We start from the raw sequence: 25,698 nt of genomic DNA, 5'->3' as shown, positions 1-25,698 counted from the left end.
ATTTAAGCATGGATTAGGCTTTAAGAATTTAAAACTTTTATCATAGACCTAAAAGAGGATGTAACATCATCACTGCTCGAGTTTTCAGATAACACACAAACTGTCCTGAAGACAGGTCACTCCCACTGAGCAACCTCTGAGTAAGCTGGGCTTTAGCAAACAATACGTATTTTAATACAGCTCTCATAAAATTACAGATCCAGGAACAAAGACTGCAGGACACGCTTTATAGGATGTGCAGCTCCCTCCTGGTTACTCATTACTTTACAAAGATCTGGAGATCATACTGAGTTGTCAGCTAATCTCAGGCTCCCACTGTTGCATCAGTTAGGTCATGCTGCTGCCCACAGGTTTTGAGCAAAGAAAGGTGTTGCCTTACTTTTACAAGTCTTTTGCCACTATCCCACCTGAAAGTATTATGACCGAGTGCAAGAAATTACCTTGATCAAATTACTATGACGGAACATAAAACATATAGGAAAACTGTGGAGAGTAGTTACCATTGATATTTTATCAAAATAATTAGATAATCAAGTGAAATTAACCTGTCACTGTGAGAAATAATCGCACAACCATAGCCCAAAGGAAAACCCCATAGGAAGCAAACCTGCAGGCAAGCATCTGTAAGGTGCCGGGGAAGCTGCAGTGCAGGCTTTGTCAGAAGCAGCCCTGATCCTTTCCACCTAGCTGTTGCTTAATAACACCACTGCAGTTCAGGCTCATAGTTTTTATACTGTGCTTAGGAAAAGTCTAGCGTTGGACACCCACTGGGAAACCGGGCTGCAGTGCACTTAGCCTAGCGCAGGCTTACGGGGTACCAACCTCAAACCCTGCTTTGCCTCTTAAGATACCCACGGGACTGAGAATCTGTCAGAAGTCCAACGTCTAAGTCACACTGGCATGCGAGCTACGTGGATGGGGAGTGAACTGAGCACGAACATAGGTTCAAGCACATGTTTGATAGCGTGAGCATGCAGTCTGTATGTGATGGCCGGGAGTATAAAACCCAGGGAAAAATATTACCTCTGCAATTAGTACTTTCGCAAGTTTTTCTTGGTCCAGTGCTGGTGTTCACAGTTTAAGGTGGTTATTAGGTGACTATGGAAAACCTTAGGAAGAACAGGAAACAAGACAATGTGGTGGGCAGGACTCCAGATTATTTATGTGTTTAAGGAACAGTTAGATTCCAGGACACCTGGCAAGAAGGGAACTCACCCTTAACAGAGGACTTATTAAATATAAGGTCCAGTGGCTAGAAGCCAAAGCTAAACAAACTCTGATTTCATACACTGAAAACATTTCTACAACAGGTAGTCGTTGTTGGAATAGTTTGCCAAGAGCTGTGGGGGGATTTCCCAGAAGTTGCAATCTCTTGTTCCTAAAAGGAGTTCTACTTCAAACACAAATTAAGTAAGGGAAGTCCTATAGCTTCTGTTCACCAAGAGGTCAAGCGAGGTGGTTGTAAGAGTCTCGCCTGGCCTTGTAAACTATAAATAGATTGGAGTCCCAGTGGAAAAAAATTATCCTTATCTCAGGCTTTCCCAAAACACGGTGGAAAAAACAATAGAAATGCAGAAAGATCAGGAACAGTTACTTTGCAACAGTTATGCTTAGTCTGGTGTTTATGCTGAAGAGACCAAAACATTTTGTGATCTTATTCCAGAAAGTCCCTTAAGCTTTTCCTTCTCCCTGTCAGAGCTCAGCTATAGCCAATACACCCATTTTCAGAGCTGTTAACTAATCAACATTTGATAATTATAACAAAGGTTGGGTTTGAAGTTGGTGGGAGCTTTGCCATTCTCATTTAATGGGTGGATCAAACCAGAGGAACTTTGCAATTTAAAGACACACCTCAAATTCTCTGTCCAATGTGAAGTGAAACTCTGGGGAACTGTGCCACACACGCACCACTGCTGAGTCTGGCTGAAAGACCAGGAACTTCCACACACCGTAGCAAATACCGTTATATTTAGGCAACATTTGAAAATAATTCTACCTATGTGAAGTGAATCATTAAATAGCCACAGTACAAACACCGCAACAGGTACAGATTTATTCTGCGCAACTGTGCTGCCTTTATTGTTCTTTGCAAAAAGAAAAATAACTTCACACAGCATGTATCCTCCTGCAAATTTTTTTGTTAGAAGAAAATAACATGTCCTGTCTTTGAGCTTCTGGGAGCGTTCTGCATGTATCAAAGCAAGGGATACAGGAGCACCAATTTGTTCGACTGTTGACTTCAAAAACACAGTGAAACAGCATTTAGATTATCCTCCTTTACTTAGTCCCTGAGATAATTTTGATGATAATTTATCATCAGCTGAGTGAAACCCTCCAAGTACATAAAACACTTTGAACTGAACAAAGCAATGCAGAACATCTAACTAGTCTGAGCCTTATGCTCAGAGCAGGACTAGAGTCACGAAAGTGCTGCGACTATTCCAGCAGCCCCTTCAACTTGCTGTCCATCGTTGCTGTGAGCATGGCAGAGCAGGGTTTAATGTGCTCTTTCATCAGTGGGAATTTGAAGTCACAGCATTCCCAGTCCAGTGGGGAAGGAGGAGACTCAAGATCCTACCTGGTCTTTGGTTTGGAGCAGGGATATGGAGCAGGGTGGTTTCTATCAGGTCTACCTCTCATGAGTGTGCACTAACTAGCACTAGCAGGCTGTGGGGTTTTCTGAAACTGAGGTTTCCTCACTCAATCCTGAAGTTACTGTGTTTTGGTGGTGTGGTTTTTTTTTTAATAGTTGAATAATGCTTCATTTCTAAACCGCAAAGAAAAATTACTCTCAAGTCTGCAGGCCAGGACAACTACCTGGAAGGTATTACACTTGGGCCTCTGCTCCAAAAAGTATTTAAGTAATTCCTTAAAATGAAGATGAATGTTGCAAACAGACATGCCCAGAATATGCTCTTAGCACAATTACTTGCAGCTCATTTTTTGGAGAACAAAATGCTAGTTGAAGCCTTCCCAGCAGAAGATGACCTGGACCTAGACTGTCTTGCATTTCACGTGAATGCCTGAAGCACTGAGAATTAGGATGAAATGGGAACTGCTAGAGTAGGAAAAAGCAATGCAATTGTCAGACTTGTGAATCTAGCTCAGGAAAAAAGCCACTCGAGAGTGGGTTCCTCCCAAAGAAAATAATTATTTCATATCAAATCCACAAGTAATTTTGAATCAGCCATTCCTGCCTTTTCAGGGCAGTATTTTGAAAGAACTGCCCAGTTGCAAATGAGAGCCTCCCAGGCTTGAGGAAGCAGGAACCACTGTCAGCAACAGACTCCCACTGTCTCCCACTAGCGTCTTCATGAATTCAGTGACGTACTTTCACTACTTTTACAAAAATCACCGTCAGGCCCTTTGGACAAACTATAGAAGTCGTGTTAGAAGAAATGAGTGTCCAAGAGTTTAGCTTATCAATACACAGCCAGTAGCGATTATTAAAGTTCCACTTTCTGAAGACTTCTGAATACACATACATACCATATGTTATCTTTCAGTTGAAAAAAAAGTTTGCATTTCGGAAATATGGTTCAGGTTAGGGCCATGTTTCCATAGGCTGAATATAATTTTCCTGAAAACAAAGGGAAAGGAGAAATAGAAAGGATGTACAGATTCCCGAGCAGTGTTCTCTTCCTGTCATATGTATAAAAAGACCTGTGTTTTCAAATGAAAAACATCATTTAAGACTACTCCATTTGAACAGACCTCTGTTAACAAACCTCTGTTCAAAGGACTGCATAATTGGGCAGCCCTGGCAAAATGAGATGAAGTTCATGTATCTTGATACAAATATTCTAGGAATAATCAAAACATGGAAGGTTCATACAGGCACCTTCTGTATTAAACTACAATGATCTGTGAGAATGACAACTATATTTTCCTCTCTCCTATAATACTGCTTCAATAGTCAATAGATTTTTTGCTGGTTGTACCAACAGAAACAGGACTGGGCAAGGGCAGTTTAGAACAGTGCGATGTACTACCATGATACCACACACCCGTAAACATGCCACTCCATTTGTTTGCCATATGGCTGGCTCTCAGTGTGGTATCAGATGTATGATTTCTATTGTCTTTCAGCTGGGAAAACACATTTGCATGTGTCAGATGCTGTTCCAGCTCTAGCACAGGATATATGCTTGGCTCAAGCTCAGACTGGTTCCCTCATGAAACTGGTGCTTGTGTAGACATCTAGTTTTGTGATTCTGGCTGGAGTGTCTCACAGGCTACTCAGCAACAGAACCAGGGCATTCTAATTACATTTAATTCATAGAATAATTAAGTTTGGAAAAGACCTCTAGGATCATCAAGTCCAACCACCAACCCAACACTACCATGCTTCCTAAACCATGCCCTGAAGTGCCACATCTACACCTCCAGGAATGGTGATTCCACCACCTCTCTGGGCAGCCTGTTCCAATGCCTGACCACTCTTTCAGTGACAACATTTTGCCTAATATCCAGTCTAAACCTTCCCTGGTGCAGCTTGAAGTCATCTCCTCTCCTTCTATCGCTAGTAACTTGGGAGAAGAGACCAACACCGATCTCACTACAACCTCCTCTCAGGTAGCTGTAGAGCATGATAAGGTCTCCCCTCAGCCTCCTCTTCTCCAGACTAAACAACCCCAGTTCCCTCAACCTCTTCTTGTAAGACTTGCTCTCCAGACCCTTCACCAGCTTCACTGCTCTCCTCTGGACAGGCTCCAGCACCTCAATGTCCTTCTTGCAGTGAGAGGCCCAAAACTGAACACAGCACTCTAGGTGCGGCCTCACCAGTGCCGAGTACAGGGGCACAATCACCTCCTTACTCCTGCTGGCCACACTATTCCTGATACAAGCCAGGATGCTGTCAGCCTTCTTGGCCACCTGGGCACACTGCTGGCTCTTGTTCAGCTGGCTGTCAACCAACAATTCTGCCTTTTCATTTTAAATCAAAACAATCTTGTACCCTTTTAGGTACAAAATGAGACAGCAAAAATATAATGCAGTTTAAAAACCTGCCCCACAGAACCACAAGATTTTGATGTTCAAAGACTTTAAAGCTGCCAAAATATTTTAAGAAGAAAAAAACCCAAAATTTGACAGAACAGTCTATTTAAGAAAATCTTTTCATTTTTATTACTTTCTAGTAGTAATTGTCTTCTGTGTATGTTTAAATTCTAAAACAGCTATACAATTTACCTTATAGACTTCTTCCCTGTAGAAAAAAAAAAAAGCCAAGGAAAAATCTTCGGAAAGAAAAGCTTGAGAAGGTACCATCATTCTAAACAGGCCGTATTGTTATTGCTTAATTAAAATAATGAAATGCTCAGGATTGGAGCAGCAAAGGCTGGAGTTTAGTTAGCATTTCCTTTCTGGTTTTGTCCTTTCTGCAGAAGACATGCCCCCTTGTGGGAAATGGTTCAAGCCCATAAACCACTGGTCTCCCTTGACAGGGTTGGGTATCGGGCAAAAGAAACAGCTCTCACAAAACACCTTTTTGCTTCTGAATTTCTCATTTTTCAGTCTCTCCTTAGATATGTGATGATTGGTGTACCTCACGTAGATCTCTTCTGGGTGTTGTGGGGAGGATGAAGAAAAGCAGGAAGCCATAAGGCTCCTGAAAAGATGACACTAGATGGTTAACAAAGTAAAAATAGGGTGGAACTGCTTCCTTCACCTGTGTCAAACACATTAGTTTTAGCACCTTCACAAAACAGAGGAAAACTTCCCTAAATAAAGCACTGCATGAAAGTTTGCTTGTGACAAGGATAAGATGACACAATTCATTGGACCTAAATGAGCATCCTACGAACGAAAAGCATCATCACTAGGGATCTCTGCACTGAACTCCTTATTGGCAGGCTCTGAACTCTTGTCTAAGCTATGGTAACACTGAAATAGTTCTGAAAATATTTTCAGGCTCTTACAAGCCTTTTTCTCCTTTTTTGTAATGTCAATTTGGCCATTACAACCACAATGCAGTTCTACATATGTTGTCCTTGTCCATACCTTGAATACATTTTGTTATTTATTAAAACTGGTCACTTCAAAATGTCAAAAATTTAAGTGATGTGGATCACAAACATCCACTTACCATTATTACCATGACAACAGATCTTCAAGTAATGTAACAACTCCACTGGAGTTATGAAAACTGAGACTATCCAATTGCATTCAGTGTGAACACAGGGTGAGGAATACCAAACAACACGATACGCTGTGACTATTAAACACAGGGTGATGGTCTTCTTCCTCCCTTCAATACTGAAAGCATATTAATTTTTGCATACAAGATATAAGCAAAATAACTGTCTCTCCAAAACAGATAGTAGGCCGATGAAACAGACAAACGATCTTTCATTAGAAGTACAAGATAAAAACCAAGCACATTAAAGCACAGAGTCTGGTAGAGTGACAGGAGGCTACTACACTCTGCGATGTAAAGAGAGGAAAGAGAAAGGGCACCCAAAGTGCAACATAATGAGACAGGAAGGAAGATGGCAAGGAAAGAGAAGGGAGGAGTCTGTGCTAACAATGCTCCTATCTGAGATATTAGCATAAGACATGACTAAATAAACATCATGTTTTCTAGATTCTCATAACATACGTTAATCTCTCCTGGAGCAGGTTTGTTCTTTCTCGAAGTACAAGAACCCCAAGATCCTCTTACAAAACTGTTCATCACTTCAGGGAGAAGGGGTTATTCTACTCTGGTTTGTTCCTTATACCTCACTACACACCAAAGTCACTTATCACTACGGATATATCTGTCTGCTTTGTTGCTCTAGACATAAACAAATTGAAACTGGAGTATGCAGTAACCTGTTTTGTGGGTGCTGGCCCTCATGGCAGACTACAGGGATATTCTCTCCACTTTCACTTGTGTGGAATCTTCATCTGCCTTCTCTTGAAACGAGAAACTACAGAGCACATCAAATAAAACTTGAAACATGAGCTAGCCGGCTTGAGACAATTAACATGTTTCTGACAGTGATTCCTACTTCCTTTCAGTTCCGCATAAGAGGATTCAGCACTTGAAATACCTGAGAACTGTAAAGCATGGCAATGTTCATCACCGTTGCAGTAGACTAACAAAATAAAAATTTTAAAGTCAGTTGGTGGAAGGGTTCTGCCCTCTACTCTCTTGTTCAACTGTTACAACAGACTGTACACAAACTACATTAGCTTTGCGTCAGAAATAAATTTGGGTAGAATCTCAAGCCTTCCACTGAATCGTCTCTGCAAAGATGGCCCATCTTTTCAGCAAGCAGCAGCCTAGAGAAAGCAAACGAAGACATGCTGTATTACTTGAGGACAACATGATAACAAAGGTATTAAACACAGCAATTGTCACTTACCTTTCTTTGGCTAAGAGAACAGACATCCCCACGAGCTTAGCAAACTCGTCAGCTGTGAGAGAACCCTTTTCAGATACCTGTCAAAAAACCAAACATACAAATAAACAAACTATGGCATTAAAAGGACAATAAAGTTCTCTCAGCTACTGAATCAGGTCTAGCCTTGTGAAGTGATAAATTGGTAGCAAATCCCTTATGAAGACAACTAGTTTGTTTGCATTTTAAAAAAGGACAAATAATTATGAGTATTTCTCCTTAAAAATGCCCCCTCCGTGTCCTGTGAAAATTGCCAAGTATAAAAAAGGAGCCTAGAAAAGACTTAAATCTGTTTTTAAAAAAAAAATTTAAAAAAATTAAAAAATCACATGGTACCCTTTCCTTCAGAGTTTTTTTAAAAAGAAGCCCCAGGACAAGAAGAGTGGAAAAATTAGAATAGTTCAGACAGCAGTACTGTCACAATCACTATTTACACAGCCCAACTATACTAAGTGATTCTGCAAACAGTGAAGCCTTAGTGAGGAAACAAAAGACCTGTTCAGGGCATCGATTTAGATATTTAAGTCACCTCGGACAGAAGTGGAAAATTTGAGTTTAATGGGATTTCAAATATCCCCACTGCCTATAAAAAAATCCCCAAACCCCAATACTCCACCCTATCTTACGTCATACTAGAGGGATCAGTAAAAGCCACCGTCACATTCCATTGATACAAAAGATAGGTTAAGCCTTGGGACTCAAAACTTTGGCTCCATTGTCTCAACCACACTAATTAATACATGCGAAAACGAAACCTCACACAGGTTGGACATGTGGATGCTTAAAATACTAGATATGACGTCCAGACTTATTACTACACTGAATTTTCCAGATAAACATGTTTTATTACCCTACAAATAAATAATTCTTCCATTTCTCCATTGCTTCAGATTCAGGCGAACTTGTAAATGCAGATGTTGTTGCCATTTCTGCTTCCCATATAACTGGGTGGGGAGGGGGTCTATTCTGGATTATTCTCAGCAGTAGTCTTTTCACAAAAGCTCAGATTAAATTAGTCCTAATTTGAGATTTTATGAAGCTAAATCATCAAATCTGGATAATGGAAGTCAGCTATACAAGCTAATATGCATGTGGGTGATTAACTAACTATCCTTCTCAAGCCACTATTCTCATCAAGGGTGACTTTGGGTTCCTTTGACTTCCATATCATTTCCTGTCTTCTCCAGCTGTTCAAAACCACATCTCTCTCCTCTCTGAAACCCTATGACTTCCTTTCACTTCTCAGAAGTTTCATGTTACTGTACATTATACATTAAGTACAGTGTGGTTTTGGCCTCAGCTCTGATCTCATCTTCCCTTTCCCTTATGGGCTACCCTTCCTCACCCAAAGCCTCTCCCTTACATTTTTCTATGGAGTCAAAGTCTTATATTATGAAAACTGAAGAAAAAAGGCACTTCAGTAATAAATCTACCATCTGTTGCTTTTTGCTGTTGACCTCATCTGTTATCAAGAAAAGGTTTTTCCTTTCCTTTCAAAGAGATAAGCACTCTTACCGAAGGCAACAAATTAATTGGAAACCAAAAATAATCAGAAAAAAACTGAAATGGGCTAGGTATTTTTCTGTAAATGTAAGAAAATAAACTGAAAGGATTAACATGTATTTAAAGATTTAAGCGTTTTAGTTTTGATAACTTAGGATGGAATCTTAGATTGTAGATGAAAATACATTTCTCTTATCTAAAAATCTTTTTGATGAGAGAAAGCTATAGAGTAACAATCACGCAAAATGCACTGAAGAGTCTACCTCATGTACCAAGTGAGGAGGTGTCTGTCATAGCTCTACTTTTTCTTGACTGCCCAAGCCAAAGTCCTCTTTGACTCTGATGTTTAACTTTGGATACACTGAGTGAGCCTTTAATGAACTTTACAAAAAACAAAAAATTACATCCCACTGAAAAAGACACAGGAAGACGCATCAAATAATGGGATACCAGGACTTGAAAGAGTCCAGAGGTAGCAAGACCACGAAGGTTTACCACACTGCAATTTATACCATTTCTTTTTCCTGATAAAGGTAGCTTAATTCTATATGTACTACTCTCCAACTGAGCGCTCTTCACAACAGCAAACTCAGTACAAGATGTTACACATACAATGTGCTATTTTATGAAATAAACCCAAACCAAACAACTGCCTGTATCAACATTTAAGAGCTACTTTCACTGCCTTCAAGCACCTTGTGTACAGTGTCTGAAGTCCACTTCTCCTAAATTAAGTACTTAATACTTGCCATGAATTTCATCCTACAGCGCAAAAGATTTGGAGAAAGGTTGAAGGTTAACGAAGTTTGAGAAGAGATGAAAGAGGTGAAAATGTTCCTGTTCCCTAAGGAGACAACGACTAAGATTATTGCCTGCACAGCACTTTGAAGATAAAAAGTGCTGTTTAAGTACTACTATTAGAAGATTTGGGAGTGGAATATTTTGTATTTCAAAACCTCAAAAGGAAATCCTGTACCTCAAGTTTTTATACCTAATGTGTTTAAATTTCTCTAGCATGGTCAGAACACTGAAGGAAATGAAGTATACTTACTGTCTCTAAAGCAGAAGCTACCATTTCCTCTTCATTATGAGACTGGAGTTCAATCACCATCACACCACTGTCAAATATCCGAAGCCTATAATCAAGAGAGTCCAAGTAACTAAGAAAAACCTGTGCACACCATCTATGATCATATTTCTAATGCATCCACACCTATAACCACACTACAAAAGGAAGAGAAAGAAAAACAAAAAATAACAAAAACAACCCCAAACCCAAAAACCTCTGTAAAATGACTTTACTATTAAAAGCATCTTCAAAATCTGAAGAGACTGAGAAGAGCAGGGCATATGTCTGGGCTTAGTTAAACACTTTTCCCATCTGAAAAAAACTGTATTGGAAGTGAAAAGAATATTGCCTTCCTAGCAAAGTAAATGCTGGGTAAAAAATATAATATTTTAACGTAGAGCAGATGTTGGTGCATACAGCAGCATCCTTTAAGCAAAGGGTGACTTTTTTTTTTAAACAAACACAACAAAAACCCAAAAAAATCTTGCACAGGTAAAATACTAAGTCATCCAAGCACCATGGTCTGACTTGCAAGTATCATGTTTTATAAATACATCTGTAAAGCTCTTACCTTAGTGGTAATTTCAGTGACTCCAGCATCTTACAAGCATTTACTAAATCTTCTGGTGACAGCAACTATTAAATTAGTAAAACATGTTTATTCACAGCTTGCATTTCAGGTATAATAGCATAACACCAAAGCAAACAGTTTTAATAACTACAGCTATAAAATACACCAGGCAACATAATATTGTTCATTTTCTTCCTTTCTATTGTCCAGTCTATCTTCTTGGCTTCTATGCCCTGTCTTGTTTCCTTACAGTGTGTTCTAGAACAATCCTTCTTGCCTTGTTTACAGAAAGAATTGATGTATTTTGTAAAAAAAACAAAACAAAACACCAAACAAAAAAACCCCACAACCAAATCCATTCACCATTCTTTAGTATTCTGTGTCCCTCAGTATTCTTTCCAGATAAGGACAGATTTTCCCTTTTATAGGGCATTAAAAAAGCAGCATACATTATGAGAACTCACAGAGGATAGACAAACATTACATGGAAGAAAGAGAAAGGAAAAAAGTAAAATACCCTAATTTTAATAAAGGGCCGATCACTTCATGCTGTTAGACAGGCAGAGTGAGCAATTGGTAGGGAACATTTTTACCCTTTTTCCTTTAATTACCTTATCACTGAAGTACATCTTATAAAACACTTAACAAAACCAATTTCTCACCTCTAATCCTCGTGCGCGATTTACCAGACAGTACACTTCTGTAAGTGACATGATCCCTCCTCGCTCCTGTGTTAAGCACAAGACTGGTAAGAGAAATAGCATTAATCTAGTAAACACAGTATCTCAACTTGCATTTGACTGATTAAACAGGTAAAACAGAGGAGCTAAATGATGGGCCTTAATGAAAAACACCATTAGACAGGCAATACCGTGTATTTCTAGCCTGAGAGGTAAGTAACAACTTATATCTTTCTCTAATCATTTTAAAATCCAAACCACTGATACTACATCCAAAGACTGAATTACTTTGATTTTAAAGCATAGAATAAATCACAGGAACAAGGAATTTCAAGATAATAAATCTATCAATCAATTTACCATTTTTGCTTTTCAGACACAGTTTTCCATTCTGATCATAGTAGGTAGCACAAAGCTTTCTCAACAAATACTGAAATATGTATACATTATAGTAGCCACATAGCCTTATAAGTTGCAACATGAAATCTAAATTTGTGGTGAGAATCCTGAATTCTGTAATAGCTTCAGATAAATTAAAATATGAGATATTACTAAGAAGGGGCAAGCTGTGTAATAACTGTGCTGTATTTGCAAAATATGTAGGTTTTAAGCAGCTTAAAGACTGACTACTTATATTTTCTAAGTCAGTGTTGCTTCCTTCTTCAAAAAAGGAACATTCTGCAGCAAGGGATGAATACAGAACTATTCAAATAGAAAAGACTGCTATCCCTGCAGTCTTGCTATCACTGATATTTCGCAAATTAGAAGCTGAGATGCCATTACTCCAAAGAAAAATTCTTACTTATATTTAAAATTTCTTATTCAGAAAGAGGATATATAATCCTTCCATAAACACTGAACATGAGGCTGCGCTGCAAAATCTGAGGCTTTAAGAGGCACAATACTGCAGCTGAAACACATTTACATCAAAATTCAGCAACACATGGAAAGTTCTGGTGCAAAATTAGGTACTTTACCTCTAACGGCGTCTGCAGTATTCCAGCTAGTTGCTTCGCCAGTTGCATGTGGTAATGTGTACCTGATCCATATGTTTCCCTAGTAACTGGATTAGCTATACCCATACTCAGTAGATAGGACTTGAACCTAATAGTCTAAACAAACAAATTAATAAAGGTACATCAGCTAGTGAATAATTCTTGTTTTTAAAATTCTTTGATTTTATTACCATAAGACAGTTTTGGTGAATAAATCCATTCAGTTTACTACCAATAAAGTCAACCTCTAGCAAAGAGAAGACAAGACTTAATACAATTTATTTTTGACCAGCGGAGGTCAAAAATACAAAATTTACTCAAAGGCAGTATAATCTTTGCTTTTAAGAGAGGGTCGAGAGAAAAGCCAACACTAAACAAGTAAGTCACATTTACTTTATGTAGAATTGAAACACAAAAACCCCAACCATGAAGTGTTCTCTATGAACATTACTTGTATTAAATGGATAGCTTTTTGCTTTGCATAGGAACATTTGTGTTGACTTTAAAACCAAAATTAATCTACCTCATCTTCAGTGATGTCACCTTGTTTTTCTTTAATCTTGTTAGCTATTGACTTTGATAACTCCACCATTTCCTTAGCCTGTCAAGAAACACACATAGATAAGTCAACTTTGAGCTCAACAGAGAAAAGCATGCTTAAAACTGAGAAAACAAGCATAAGTCTACTTGGATAAGTGACACGTGCCATACCTTCTCCATTAGTTTGCTAAGATCCTCAAAAGCCTGAAATGAAAAGCAGACACTGCAGATCAGTATAATTACAGCATTCAACTTCATGGATACAGTGAGCTGCCTTTGTCTGCCTATCTATCCACGCTATTCGTAAGAGCTGCTATCCCTTCAGATTAATATGATACAATGTGAGATATTATTAATAATTCATTGATATAGTTGTTTTATATCAGATCTTTAAAAAATTATATAATCCATAAACAACAAAGGATGAAGAAAAGAATCAAACAATCACACACTCTTCTAGTATGTGAACACTGGTTCAATATGATTTATGAAGTCCATGTGGTAGGAAGGAATAATGAGATACTCAGGCCCAGAAAAGATTAAACTGTCCAAGTTTATTATGCTCTCCTAAAAGCTGGGAGAAGTTTCCTTGGTGGTAATGGTAGGTTTTCTTCCGACAGTCAACCCTCACTCAAGGAGATCTATTGTTTCTGGCCAGCAGCAAGTCAGCTGTAAAGCTACAGAAGTACGCCTCCCAACAAGACAATTTTAGTAACATCTACTGATTAAAGTAAGTTAGTCAGAAACAGTCATTTCAAATGAGCAAGGAAGAAGGTATATGCTTTCACATATATGCTTAACTGAAGAGACAAAACCTCTGAAAATATGTGGCAACATCTCTTAAGTACTGCATACATAGGAACAGTGGTGCTACCATAATAAACAAAAAACAGTTTAAAAAATGAATTAAATAAGGTCAATGAGACAAGTTATCAGATTTAAATAAACTAAAATAAAAACCAGATAAAAAGCATCCTCTGAACTGGACCTAAAAAACCAAAATACCTGCTAAAGCAAGAGAAAAAAATTGTAAAAAACCAATTTTTTTCTAGTCTAAGAAACCTTTTATTTTGTTTCCACAAAAAAAAAAAAGTAATAAACTGGATATCCATCACAGGACCACAGTTATATCAAGTCTATTAACCTTAACAAACTGCTACAGACTCAAATACAACAATTCTACAACGACTCACAAAGGGCATTTTTAGGCTTAAATAAAACATACATTAAAAAAGGCTGAAGGTATACTGAAATTCAAAAGATAACCAGCTAGGATTCAAAAATTCATGTAAAAAAATTAGCAACTATACTAACACAACTATATTAAAAAGCAACTCTCATTTCTCCCATCCGCAGCTACACACATTCTGCCTTCTCACCCACTTCTCTCAAATACATGACTACGTGCCCAGGTGATCAACCTTTTCAAACAACCTTTTTTTGAACAAGTGGTGTGAGAAAAATTCCTGAACCTGTTCAGCTAAAGCTTGCCTGACAGCAGCACCCAACTCCTCCAGCCACAAGTAAAGAAGGTTGTTCAGTTAGAGTATGTCAAATGTCCAGAGACCGATCTTGCCTACAGCTTCTAGCCATTGCTCCTATGTGATTCCTGGTTTGTTCTGACTAATTCCCCACTAGAAAAACACATTTTAGCAGAATTTGCAGAGGAAGATCCAGTTGTTCCCATCTACATGTAGGCACCTTACTCAGAAGCTTATTGGTTTGAGATTCAACATGCAAAGAAGAGAGATGCCTCTGGGAAGGGACAGGGTTTGCTTTTCATCTGAATCCCTCCTGATGGTGCCAGTGTTTCTCCACTGACTGAAGAAGTCTAGCTTCTTAACACTTGGTAGCTAAATTAGGTATCCAAGACTAAGTGGAACAAAGCTAGGTCCAAGGGGAGAAAAGAAAATATACTAACGCATAACAGTAATCTACCACCACCAGAACAAAAGCTTCTCTTTGGAATATTTCTTTTTACTTCTTAATCTGCCAAATTCAAGAATTTACAATACATTTCCCAATCTCTAGTGTAAATCAAAGTCATTCTACTGTACTTGTATGTGATATCAACAGAAAGTTTTCTAACAAGGCTTCTCCCAGCTTATTTCTAATCTCTATAACCTGCATGAAAACATCGTTCATCAAAAGAACCCTAGATTTAGCTAAATAAACACCATGCTGTGTCCAACTCCTCCTCTGCCTGACTCACCGAGGGCAGGCCTAGAAACAAAGGGGAATGTGCACACACCTAACAGGAACTTCCTCAGATAAACAAAAGGCTAAAGAACTGGATTCTTATCAGCAGTGAACAGCAGATGCAGGAAGCCTTTTCCTGGAAGCCAGGGCACCATTTTTTAAATTAAGTCATTTATAACATTTAAAGCCGGAGGAAGGCAGGATTTTACAAGTCACAGTTTTCCTCCGTTCATACAACATGTATAGATTTTTTTTTTTACTCTGACAAAGCTACTAAAGGAAAAAATAACCAGACAATACCTTTTGAACTATATACACATGCATGTAACCACAATACCTTTTGAACTACACACAGAACTTCATTCATTACATTCTTCATAAACAAAGGAAAAGGTTTAATGCTACCAGTATCTGAAACAGCATGCGGCCTGCAAAGGTACTATAATTTATGTATCAGAGCAGTGAATGCCCTTCTTATTGTGGCACAATTGAATCCCATAAAGCTTTGCCACAATAACGAACCTGTTGCATGCAGTTTATGAGTACTTCTGCATTAATCTCTACTACCAAGACAGAACCAGACTACTTTTGAGGATATTGCTGTCAGGCATATTCAGAGAGATTAATTGCCTCTGTTGTCCATCAGTATTGATATCTGGAACTTAACTATTACACTGTTTCTGGGGGAAAGGATGGTCTCCCTCTAGCCCAGGTATTTTGCAAAGATCCTTGTAACACCTTGCTGATGCCTGGGCTGCAGAACATTTTGCTGTAATTATAAGCCTAGACCCAACATTTTAAAACTGAGTATTTATAAAATTAAAATCTAACTTCAATACAGTTATGTGCAGACACTTACATCAGCATATTCTTATTAATATGTATTAAATTTCCAATTGAAACCAAAATTAGCTGTAAAAAAAAAAAAAAAAAAGGGGGGGGAAAAAACCCCAAGCTTGTAATAGTCTCCTTTTGCAAATGTGTTTGTGTTCTGCCTCCCCTGATGAAAAGTCACTGAGCTCAGGTTTCTAATTCTACCAAAACCAATTTTATAAGTACACACCGATACATTCAAAGAACAGCCTTCTTGAAAGGAACTGTTTAAATGAAGTGCCTTTACATATATTAAAAAGCCAGTTAAACAAAGTAAATAACTGTAAACTATACACTCTTAATCAATTCAGACTTCTCAACAAGAATAATCAACAGTCTCAGTTGCCCCTAAAAGAAAGTGTGAATGAATGTAAATGGCTCAGACAGGTGGTTGACCTTGAAACTTCAGTAGTATTTACCTCGGAAATGTTTTTGTCAGTCTCTTTTCTTTTTTCCTCTAATTTCCTTTCGATCCCTACAATTCCTACAGCCCTTATTCTTCCTGCCTGCAAAAGAAAATAATGAAAGGAATCAAAATAGGAAATGCTAAGTTTTCTCATCTGCCTCACTGTGAAAAACCTTACACTAGAAGACAGGAAACATTCCCCCACAGAGCTGATATAATGCATACAATATTTCATATATTTCTTGAAAGTATTTTTTAAAGCAATGTAAAAAAATAAACATTAAGTGTAATTAGTAATAAAAAGCATGTATGAATTTGCTCTAGTAGACAGATAATAAGATTATCATATTGAAGCTGTTAATATGAAGATGCCTAATAGCCTGATCCAGACGGAGCATTCCAGTTCATCTCAATTTAAGCCTCCTGAGTCCATGTGAACATCTATACTAGAGCTGTGGAAATGTGTATCTAAACATGATTACCTCAAGAAATCGAGCCTGAAGAAACATAGCCACAGAAACACAATGCTAAGTGCAGTCTAATTTACCTTGCTGAGAAGTATCAGAACAGAGGTGATGGGTGAACCTTTCATTTGATGCCAAAAGTGTTTTAGAAAGGCTGGTACCTAAGTGGCAGTGGTGCCATCCCTCAAATCTCTGACTGCAAAGCTCAGCGCTGGTGTTAATGCTTTGCTATGACTCAAGAGTAAGAACAGGAGGGAAGGCATTTTCATTAACTGAGTCTTGACACAGGGTGCAGGCTTCCCCATCAGCCCAAATGCAACTATGTTTATAGGTACTATAATTACAAAGGATCATCCTATTTCATTCATATGGTACTATATGTTCAATATATTAATGTATTCAACATAGTCATATACAGAAACAACATCTACATGTTTATCAGAGTTTATAACCTAGAAGTATGCAGACAAAGAAGGCAATCCAACACACAATGAAGAGATTCTCCATAAATATATATTCTAAATGGACATTTGTTAAATCAAACATATAGTTTCAAAGAGTTAAATAAAAGTTGCATGTTATGTTTAGACTTCCAGCCTACAAAAGATAAAACAGAAATCACAATTAAGACCAAAAATCTTTCAGCTTCATTAGATCTCTCATGCTGAATAAAACTATATGCAAATATATATATAATATTTGCATAATTTTGTGTGTGCATGCGCCCGACTACATAAAAAAAAACAGAGCTCATTATCAACTATTCAGGTCTAAACACACTCAAGGCAGAGTGGACACAGTGTTCTATATTAGATGAAAACTGCAAAGGCAAAACTAATTTATGCCAGTGAAGAAAAAAGCCAAGTAAAGCTGATTTCCCACATGCCTGCAGTGTTGGTTAGAGAGGCACGCCAGATGCAGTACACTGTGGCAGCAAGATGTGGAAACGAGATTACAGACAAATCCTGCTCAGAAGCTCTGCACATACCTGTGGATCCTTGTTAACTTGCATGGTCTGACCAGTGGGCATGTTCTCCCATCTTCTTTGTGTGATTTCTTCTGATAATCGTCTATAGAACTGCAAACATTAGAGAATGACAACAGACACTTCAGAAGCTGTGCAGAGTACCCCCTGGTATTTTCAGCATCTTGGTGGTAGATGATATAAACTTCACCGTAAGACAAATCATGGTAACACCTACACATCCACAGTACAGCTTTTATATCTGGAAATTCTTAAACTCCAGTCTTCAAAAATATACACATTAGAGGAGGAGCCATGTAGTTACTAGTTAAACTCACATGAGTACTTCTATTGTAAAATATTTTTTTCAGATATTCAAAATATTCCCAAAAATGCTAAAGGTAAAAATGTTGAGATTTGCTCAAAGGCATACTTCTAAGCTGAAGGAAAGTTGAACAATCTGATTACTATTGATCTGTTAATCCAACAATATAAAGACAACCACACAGATCAATTACACTTATTTATTTATTGCTACCACCAGAAGATGGTATTAGTTAATTAGTTAACAGTAAGTGTATCCCACTGACCAAAATCCAGAAAGAAAATCTATTCCACTCTTATGAGTGTTGTTCACGGTTCACAGGAAAGCATTCTGAAGTCATAAATAAAAGATCTGGAGTGTAACTGATATGCTAGGTAACCAGTAAGCATGGTTCTCAGACATGAACATTAACATCAAAAAAAATACGGTTACGATTAGGTAAAACAGCTATACAATTACAACTAGGCATAAATCTACACTCGCCCTAAGCTGAAAACTGCTCACAAAAAAATGAAAGTGAGTCTGATCAAGCACATGCGTTTATAAGACATTTATAACTAACTGAAGTTGAAAATCTGATTTTCTGCAGGGAACAGGGACAGCTTTTTTCATGGTTCAAAGTTAAAGCTCTCACTCTCTTCAAGTGAGGATCTTATACTATGAAATTTCTTTACAGAGTGCAATTTCTTTGGTTTTTAGGATAAGCCTTCTTTTAAAAATAGGGTTTTTTAGAATGCTCAAAGGCTTTGAGATTTCTGTCAGTAAAAAAATGAAGATTTATAAAACACAAAACGAAACAAAGCTCTGAGGCAGCAGAAAGTGTTCAGCAATAAAATTAGAGAGATGATGAGGAATTCCTCATGCGCGATTCCTGTCCAGGAGAGGGTTAGCTACAAAGAAATATTTTTTACTCTGTTAAACATTTAACAGATTCCAGAGATATTATTTTGGAAAATCCTGTGTTCAATTTAAAAGATTACAAAAGGAAGTCCAGGATTATATTAAAGCCTAATAATGCCTCTTGACATTTTTGGAACTCTATTTGCATTATTTAACCAAAGTATAGAACCCTGAAGGCTCATAGTGTGTCTTTAAAAAAAGGATGTATTGAAAAAGCTCCACCTCAAAAGCAAACATGGGAAGATCATGGAAAATTATCACTAACGCAGCAAGAGGAAAAAAGCATGTCCAAAGATCTGATGTGCTGGGCTTGCATGGTACAAAACTTACCTCAATCTGCCCATGTTCTTTGAATGAAAGTTTTATGTAGGAATATTTGCTGCTTTGGAATGGACCAGGCTCTTTGTTTGAAGAAGCAGGATGAAGATGAACAACTATTTTGGCACTAAGAGAAAGTTAAAGGAAAGAGAAGAGAAGCTTTCTGACACATCTAAAAAAATTATTTCTACAATCAAAGTTAACCGCTAAAGTTAATCAAAACCTCCATTAACTTTATCTCACATAAGAGATAAAGCACATTAAATAATGCTTTATGTTTGTGCATCAACATTGAAGTATTTTGACTCAATATTATGGTAGATCTCGCATAAAAGCTGTAACCTCTAAAACAGCAACATCTCACAAATTAAAAATGTACCCACCATCAGTTCTTGAGAAATAAACAGGACAAATTTTAACATGGCAAGCAATAATTTGTGAAAAATCTTTTAGCTATGATAAAAACTAATTGTCAGCTAGTCACTTCATTTGGCTTTTGACTTGCAGTAACTACTGCCAAAAACCACTATCTTTGTCAAAGGAAAATAAAAGGTCTCAGTATTACAGTTAACCTATCCCACTTGTACATGTCACTTGCGAACACTGTATGTGAATGTGTCCAAAACCAACAATCAAAGGTAACTTGCATGGAAATAACAGTCTAAAGTGACACCTACCACCAAAACAAATGTTGAGATACCATTATTTTAGGAACATAACAGACCTCTATCACAGCATGACTGCAAGCCTGACGTTCCCATTTCATTTTACTGATACTTTTTTCATGGGTCTTTATTTACTTGACTTCTCCAGCATTAGTGAATTACCTGATTTCTTTTGGCATATTACCTCACCCATCTGACTGTAGTCAACTACATATATTTTTCGCCAGTTAATTTTTTTTCTCTTTTTCTTGTGAAGCTTCTTTATACACATACCATACTGAATTAGTTATTCAAGTGAGTGGAAACACTTGAGTTCCTTCTAACCATCGCTAGAATTTCCATGCTCAAAATTAATCATATGGTCCTGAAAAGTTATATATTACAGGATCTGGCAGAGTTTCTATCCCCAACCAATTCTGTGGCAGAAAAGACTAAAATTAGCTTTCAAATTTAGATCCAGCAAAATGACTGTTGGTATTTATGACTAATGAAATGAAAACAGCAAGCTAGAACACATACTTGTTTAGTGATTACAAGGCGGTTATTTAACAAATCACATCAAACACTGCTTTGGCATGACTCTTACATATTTGATCCCAAGTGAAGAAAGCAAGTCCTTGTGGCTGTCAATCTGCAAACTTGGATTGCAAATGGAACCCACCATGAATTAATATGTAATCTTGGTTACCTCACATAACATGTATGGCAAACTATCCATCTGAAAAAGACAGTGACTATCACCTTACCTTTTTCCTATCCCAGCTGCTTGCTCTTCAACAAAGACGATCTGAGACAGAGGTACAGCAATGCAGCACTCCTGGAATCATCAATGCAAACACAAATGACATTAAAGCCATATCCTGACTATTCGTTCTCTAAAACCAAGCGTTCTCTCTCTCCATTTCACGAACAGTACAGATTTCTACAGGTGCTGCCTGAGGCACTCCATATGAAATATGATATTAACAATAGAAACAATCTAGTAAAGAGAAAGTAGAAAACCTAATACAAAGTTGGAACTGAGTCCTAGATAATAAAAAAACCTCCAAACTTAAGTGTCAATATGTCGACTTTAGACACCTCAAGCTACATTCATAGAAGGACTTAGGAATTTAATAAATCTTTAGTATCTAAATTCAAAATTTAAACACTAAAATTTCCATACTACTGCAGCTTATCCCTGTAGGTGTGCCATGCTCATAAGTTCTTAACATTTTTGCATTGATGTTACTTTGGGAGCTACAACAATATCCAAAAGCACTAGTCGTTTAAATGTCGAATGTCTAAAAAACTAGACTATCCTCTGAGGGGAACAGGAATTTCTCCCACAACCGAGGACTTAATCTGGCAGTTGATGCATCTCACACATTTATTGGACTGTGCTTTAGACAAAACAACTCAGAGCAAGAAACAAGACTCTATCCACCTGTGGGAGACTAACCTACCCAAGCTAAACTCTTTCTATATGCATTTGAGACAGAAATTGCCCAAGGAAGCAAGCAGTTCAAAGCATCTAATTTGGTGCCTGGTCTTGTTTTTGGGAGTGTCCTTTGGTAAATGTTGTGCTCCACACAATAGCTTGGTGATCAAGAAGTCACCCAGAATATGGGAAGCACAAGTCACATTCCCTCTTTTAACCTCTCTTCCATCTGCCACAAGGGTGTCCCTAACACCAGGTTACAACGAACACTGCTATGGGGCCCACTCAATCCCTGCTACCAAAATTGTTCCTCTGCATGAAATGATTAAATACTCATTAATTGGAGATTAGGAAGTAAACATGCAGGAACTCCCAACTAATGAGTAAATCTCTCTTTGGGAAAAAACATGATGTATTTCCTGTTCTAAAAACTCTTAATACAAGCCATTTAGATTCTTCTGTGGGTTCAGATTCTAGAGCTGTTACATAGAACAGGTTACTATTTGTAAAATGTCCACATACCTCTGGACACTTTAAATATAGGCAAAATGATACTTCTGTTAAAAAAAAGGGTTTTGCAAATGACAAAAGAGTCCAACTATATATAGTAAGTACACTGTCAAAATGATTGATTCATTTAGTTCACAGTTAGAAAGTTACAAAATTATTGTAAGCACAGGGACTTAGAATCACCCCCTCCTGGTAAGGGAAGCAAGAGGAAGGGATACAGAGAGAGATATGTGTTAAAAATGCTGAGAGTTTATTTGGATCTTTTTTCCTAACGTCTCATGCTCACATTATGCATCATTTTATGATTTAAAATGTTCTACAGATCCAGCTATGTAACAAAAGAATTACTTTTTTTTCCCCCTTTGGAAATCACTGTATTTTCTATACTGTTAAACTGCAGACAGTATGTAACAGCAGCAGCTATAAACCACAGCTGCTTTTGTAAAAAGGTTTACTATGTTAACCTAATGACATTTATTACTAGTTTGCTGACACAATAAAAATGGACACTCTATGAGTTTATTCAAGGTAAGCTAGCTAAGGTTTCTAAGGTTGATGTTATATCACAGCTGAGCTTAGCCAACAACTCACCATGAAAATAAAAGGGCATTGTGCTCCTCATGCTTCAATCCTAAGAGCTTGAGAAAGAAGCAGCTTCATTTACCCCACTAACAAAGTTATTTGTTTAGTACAGATTTAAAATTAAAAAACAAACCTGGCTCTGCTAGGACAGAATCATACAATCATTAAGGTTGGAAAAGACCTCTAGGATCATCAAGCCCAACTGTCAACCCAACACTACCATGTCTCACCACGTCCTGAAGTGCCATGTCTACATGTCATTTAAATACCTCCAGGGATGGTGACTCCACCACCTCTCTGGGCAGCCTGTTCCAATAAATTCCTCTGTATTACATAAGAACTGGGTAATTTTTGCCTATCTCCTGGCCATATGTTTCTGCCCCTCCTCTTAATCAAGCCTGGAGCTTGTCAGAATGTTTGCTGAGTTAAATTAATTTGTTAAAACTATTTCTCTTATTCTCCAAGTCTCTTCTCTGCTGAATTAGCAAATTCAGTGATCTCAATACAAGGAATCATATAGCCTATGAGAAGGAGAAGTCAGGAACAAAAGATGAATGTCATCCTTTTGTTGAGAAGGAGAGAATGGGGATATGGACAGTTGTTAGACTTGCTGAAGCCATAGCACTTAATGTTACTCCAAACAAGTAAAACATCCAAGTGAGAAGATTAGAAACAGTAAGCAGTGCACATTGCAGTACGCGCCCACATGTCAAGACACTGATGAATAAATAAGAAATGAATTACACAGACAGTTTAGCTCAACTAAATTATCTCACACTGACTGTGCTGAAAAAGTTAATTTATACAGAATAGTTCATGATCTGGACAAACAACCACTGACTTTTTTAACAGTAACCCAGCTCTCATAAACAGTTTGAAAGATTTGTACTGCTGTTTCTGCAAACAATCGTTACGGAAAAAATATGTTGCTTTGCCAAATTAAGAACATCCTTGGTGACCTTATCTTTAGAAGGCTCTTAGTAGCTCCCTGCTTTGGAGCAAGGATGCAATATTTGGTAAGGAATGGCCTTTAGGTGCGAGAGATGCTTGCACAAAACTAATCCATTAGAATATTATACGCCTTTGAAGAGTTGTCATCTGCACATGCTGTGTCTAAACTTTGGCTTCCGGGGTTAAATTTCTAAAAGATTGTGTTCAAAACAAGCATAATCCAAGCCAGTTCTGAGGAGGACTTCTCCTTCAGTTGCAACTGGTGCATGTTGCCACAGTCTGTGCTTAGAGGTCTGTATGGGTCTTTCTCACCCATTTCTAGCCTGCAATCTCAGGCTGTGGCCTTCAGCAGCAGTATTACACTGTAGTTCTGCCACTGCCACTTAACCTCTGAGTTAGTTCTCCACCACAGTACGGACAAATGTTCTTGCCTACTGAAGGCATGGTTCAGCACAAGAACAGGCAGTTGGGAGGGTAAAATCTGTACAAAATAATACTTCTCCCAAACACATCCTATTATCAAATGATGGTCTGGGACTGTATGCTGGAAGCAGAAGGCAGGGAAACTTGGACTTGAAAACAATGAGGAAGAAAAGGTCTTGCTAGACAAGGAGCATAGTTCACATTATGATTTCCCTGACGCATTCAACTTCAGTCTCAAACCAGTGTTTTTAGTGCATGATGCCAGACTCTATTTTTGTGCTGTAGAAAAGGAAAATTTATATGATTCATTCCCATACCTCCTCATCTCTGCATGATTATTTTATTAAAGCAGAATTTGGTGAAAGAACATTCCTGTACATAATTTTCTTTCCACTGTGAGCCAAAAAATGGACTCTACTTGTAAAACAAAGCACACATAAAGGAAAGAAAAATCTCCTCTCCGTGTGCAGTCTTTTAATTGCAAGCTACCTGTTGTTTATTATGGAATTTGCAATTCAATGGTGCAAGAGAGACAAAAATGGGACTTACGTGATTCTTCTGATCTCTCCAGATTAGTCTGTGTGTGCTTAGCAGTAATACTCCGCTATCAAATTTCAACTAAATGGGAAAAATAAAACACATCAACAACAAATATAACCAGTAAATTGCATAAATACTGATCTTGGAAACATTACGCATTACCACAACATAGCAATCAGATTCAACGAGCCAGTATTTTGAGAACACTCTCTTTTTTCAGAAAACACAATAAATTAAGTTTAGGAAACAATGGAGAAAATTAGTATAAAAGGATTAGATGGATATATACAAACTTCCTTTTTCAACTGTACAAACTTTCCCCCAGGAAATCCTGAGGGGTCCTCCCTCCATATGCTGTGCAAGATATACAAGTGTTCCTAAATATCGTATTTTCAACAGGGCTATTGGCTTTGGAATGCTATTTGGTGACCACAACCGAATACAAAGACGCTATGCAGAGTCTGAAATCTTCTGGCCTTTCACACAGAAGTAGTACTTCTATCCATTTCATTGTTGAAAAGATCTTTATCAGGCAGCCATCGGTATTTGGAAAAATCTCTGTTAGCACATTGCTTCCACTGGAAGCATGTTTTTACACTTTTTTTTATGAGGGTATGCACCTACTCTGGTGAGGAAAACTGAGGATATATCAAGAGCTGCTCCAGCCGTGATACAAAACAATAGAGGAGGCTCAGATGACAGCAGAGGGGAAGATCGCGCCCTTCACGACCAGAGCTGGAGAGCATTTCACAGCTACCCGGATGACTCGGGTGTGAGCTGTATGGCATGCCCTGGACGTGGCATCAAAGCCAAAGCGCACGGCTTGCTGAGCTGAGCAACAGGGGGGAGCACTCAGCCCCTGACACAGGAAGTGACAGCCCGAGGAGGGGACACCAAGTTTCACGACAGTGACACCAGCTACACCCGCCCTGCGGGGTTCCCGACCCTCCCCCACCGTCCAAAGACCTTCTCCCGCAGAGCCTGGGCCTCTTCCCCAACTACCTTCTCACAAGCCCAAACCCCGGCGCAAGAAGTCCCCCTCCTCCCAGGCCTCTGACCGACGCTCCTCCTGCGGTCCCAACCCCCCGCGCCCCTCACCTCGCCCCCCGTCCCACACCGCCTACAGCCACCTACCCCATCACCCCACTTGGCTGGGACCCACGGCCGTGCCCTTTCCCCTCTACCCAGCCCATGTCACCCGGGCTGCGCCGCGCCCCGCTCAGGGCCGCGCCCGTCACCTTCTCCTCCCCGTCGCAGAGGCGCACGCCGCGCTGCTGGACCACCAACGTCTCCCCCAGCTCCAGCAGCCCGCTAGTCCACACGAACCTATCCATGGCGGACGCGCAGCCCCTTCCCCTCCCTCCCTCCCTGCCACCTGCGGACCAGGCCGCAGCCGCCGCTCCCCACCCGCAGCC

At 38.6% G+C, this 25,698-nt stretch overlaps 1 protein-coding gene and 1 long non-coding RNA gene across 2 annotated transcripts in view; both read right to left on the bottom strand.

The window, feature by feature from the left end:
- Positions 1–488: 488 nt before the first annotated feature.
- The window catches only part of LOC135311526 (uncharacterized), a 65,003-nt gene continuing 39,793 nt past the window's right edge, over positions 489–25,698 (bottom strand). The window contains exon 2 of the long non-coding RNA XR_010371157.1: positions 489–4,351. This is a non-coding gene — a long non-coding RNA (uncharacterized LOC135311526). The remainder of the gene's footprint in view (positions 4,352–25,698) is intronic.
- VPS36 (vacuolar protein sorting 36 homolog) lies at positions 2,040–25,669 on the bottom strand. Its single transcript, XM_064440943.1, has 14 exons — positions 25,522–25,669; positions 24,293–24,361; positions 20,604–20,674; positions 19,205–19,319; positions 17,674–17,763; positions 16,235–16,321; positions 12,915–12,947; positions 12,727–12,804; positions 12,186–12,320; positions 11,191–11,256; positions 10,529–10,593; positions 9,940–10,024; positions 7,350–7,426; positions 2,040–7,266 (listed from the first exon to the last, which is right to left on the bottom strand). Exons 1-14 carry the CDS (start codon positions 25,615–25,617, stop codon positions 7,173–7,175), a joined length of 1,161 nt encoding a protein of 386 aa, XP_064297013.1. The 5' UTR covers positions 25,618–25,669; the 3' UTR covers positions 2,040–7,172.

This window comes from Phalacrocorax carbo, chromosome 1, assembly GCF_963921805.1.
Source record: "Phalacrocorax carbo chromosome 1, bPhaCar2.1, whole genome shotgun sequence".
Classification (NCBI taxonomy): domain Eukaryota; kingdom Metazoa; phylum Chordata; class Aves; order Suliformes; family Phalacrocoracidae; genus Phalacrocorax; species Phalacrocorax carbo.
The sequence above is the reverse complement of the archived record's forward strand: the minus strand, read 5'-3'. Positions and strand labels throughout refer to the sequence as shown.

Bases quoted from the DNA above. Each gene is read 5' to 3' on its own strand.
- VPS36 (XM_064440943.1), bottom strand. From the start codon at position 25,617: ATGGATAGGTTCGTGTGGACTAGCGGGCTGCTGGAGCTGGGGGAGACG. The intron at 24,362-25,521 runs GTGACGGGCGCG...TTTCCCATTTAG, and splicing joins TCTGCGACGGGGAGGAGAAG to TTGAAATTTGATAGCGGAGT. The intron at 11,257-12,185 runs GTAAAGTACCTA...TGCTTAACACAG, and splicing joins TACTGCAGACGCCGTTAGAG to GAGCGAGGAGGGATCATGTC.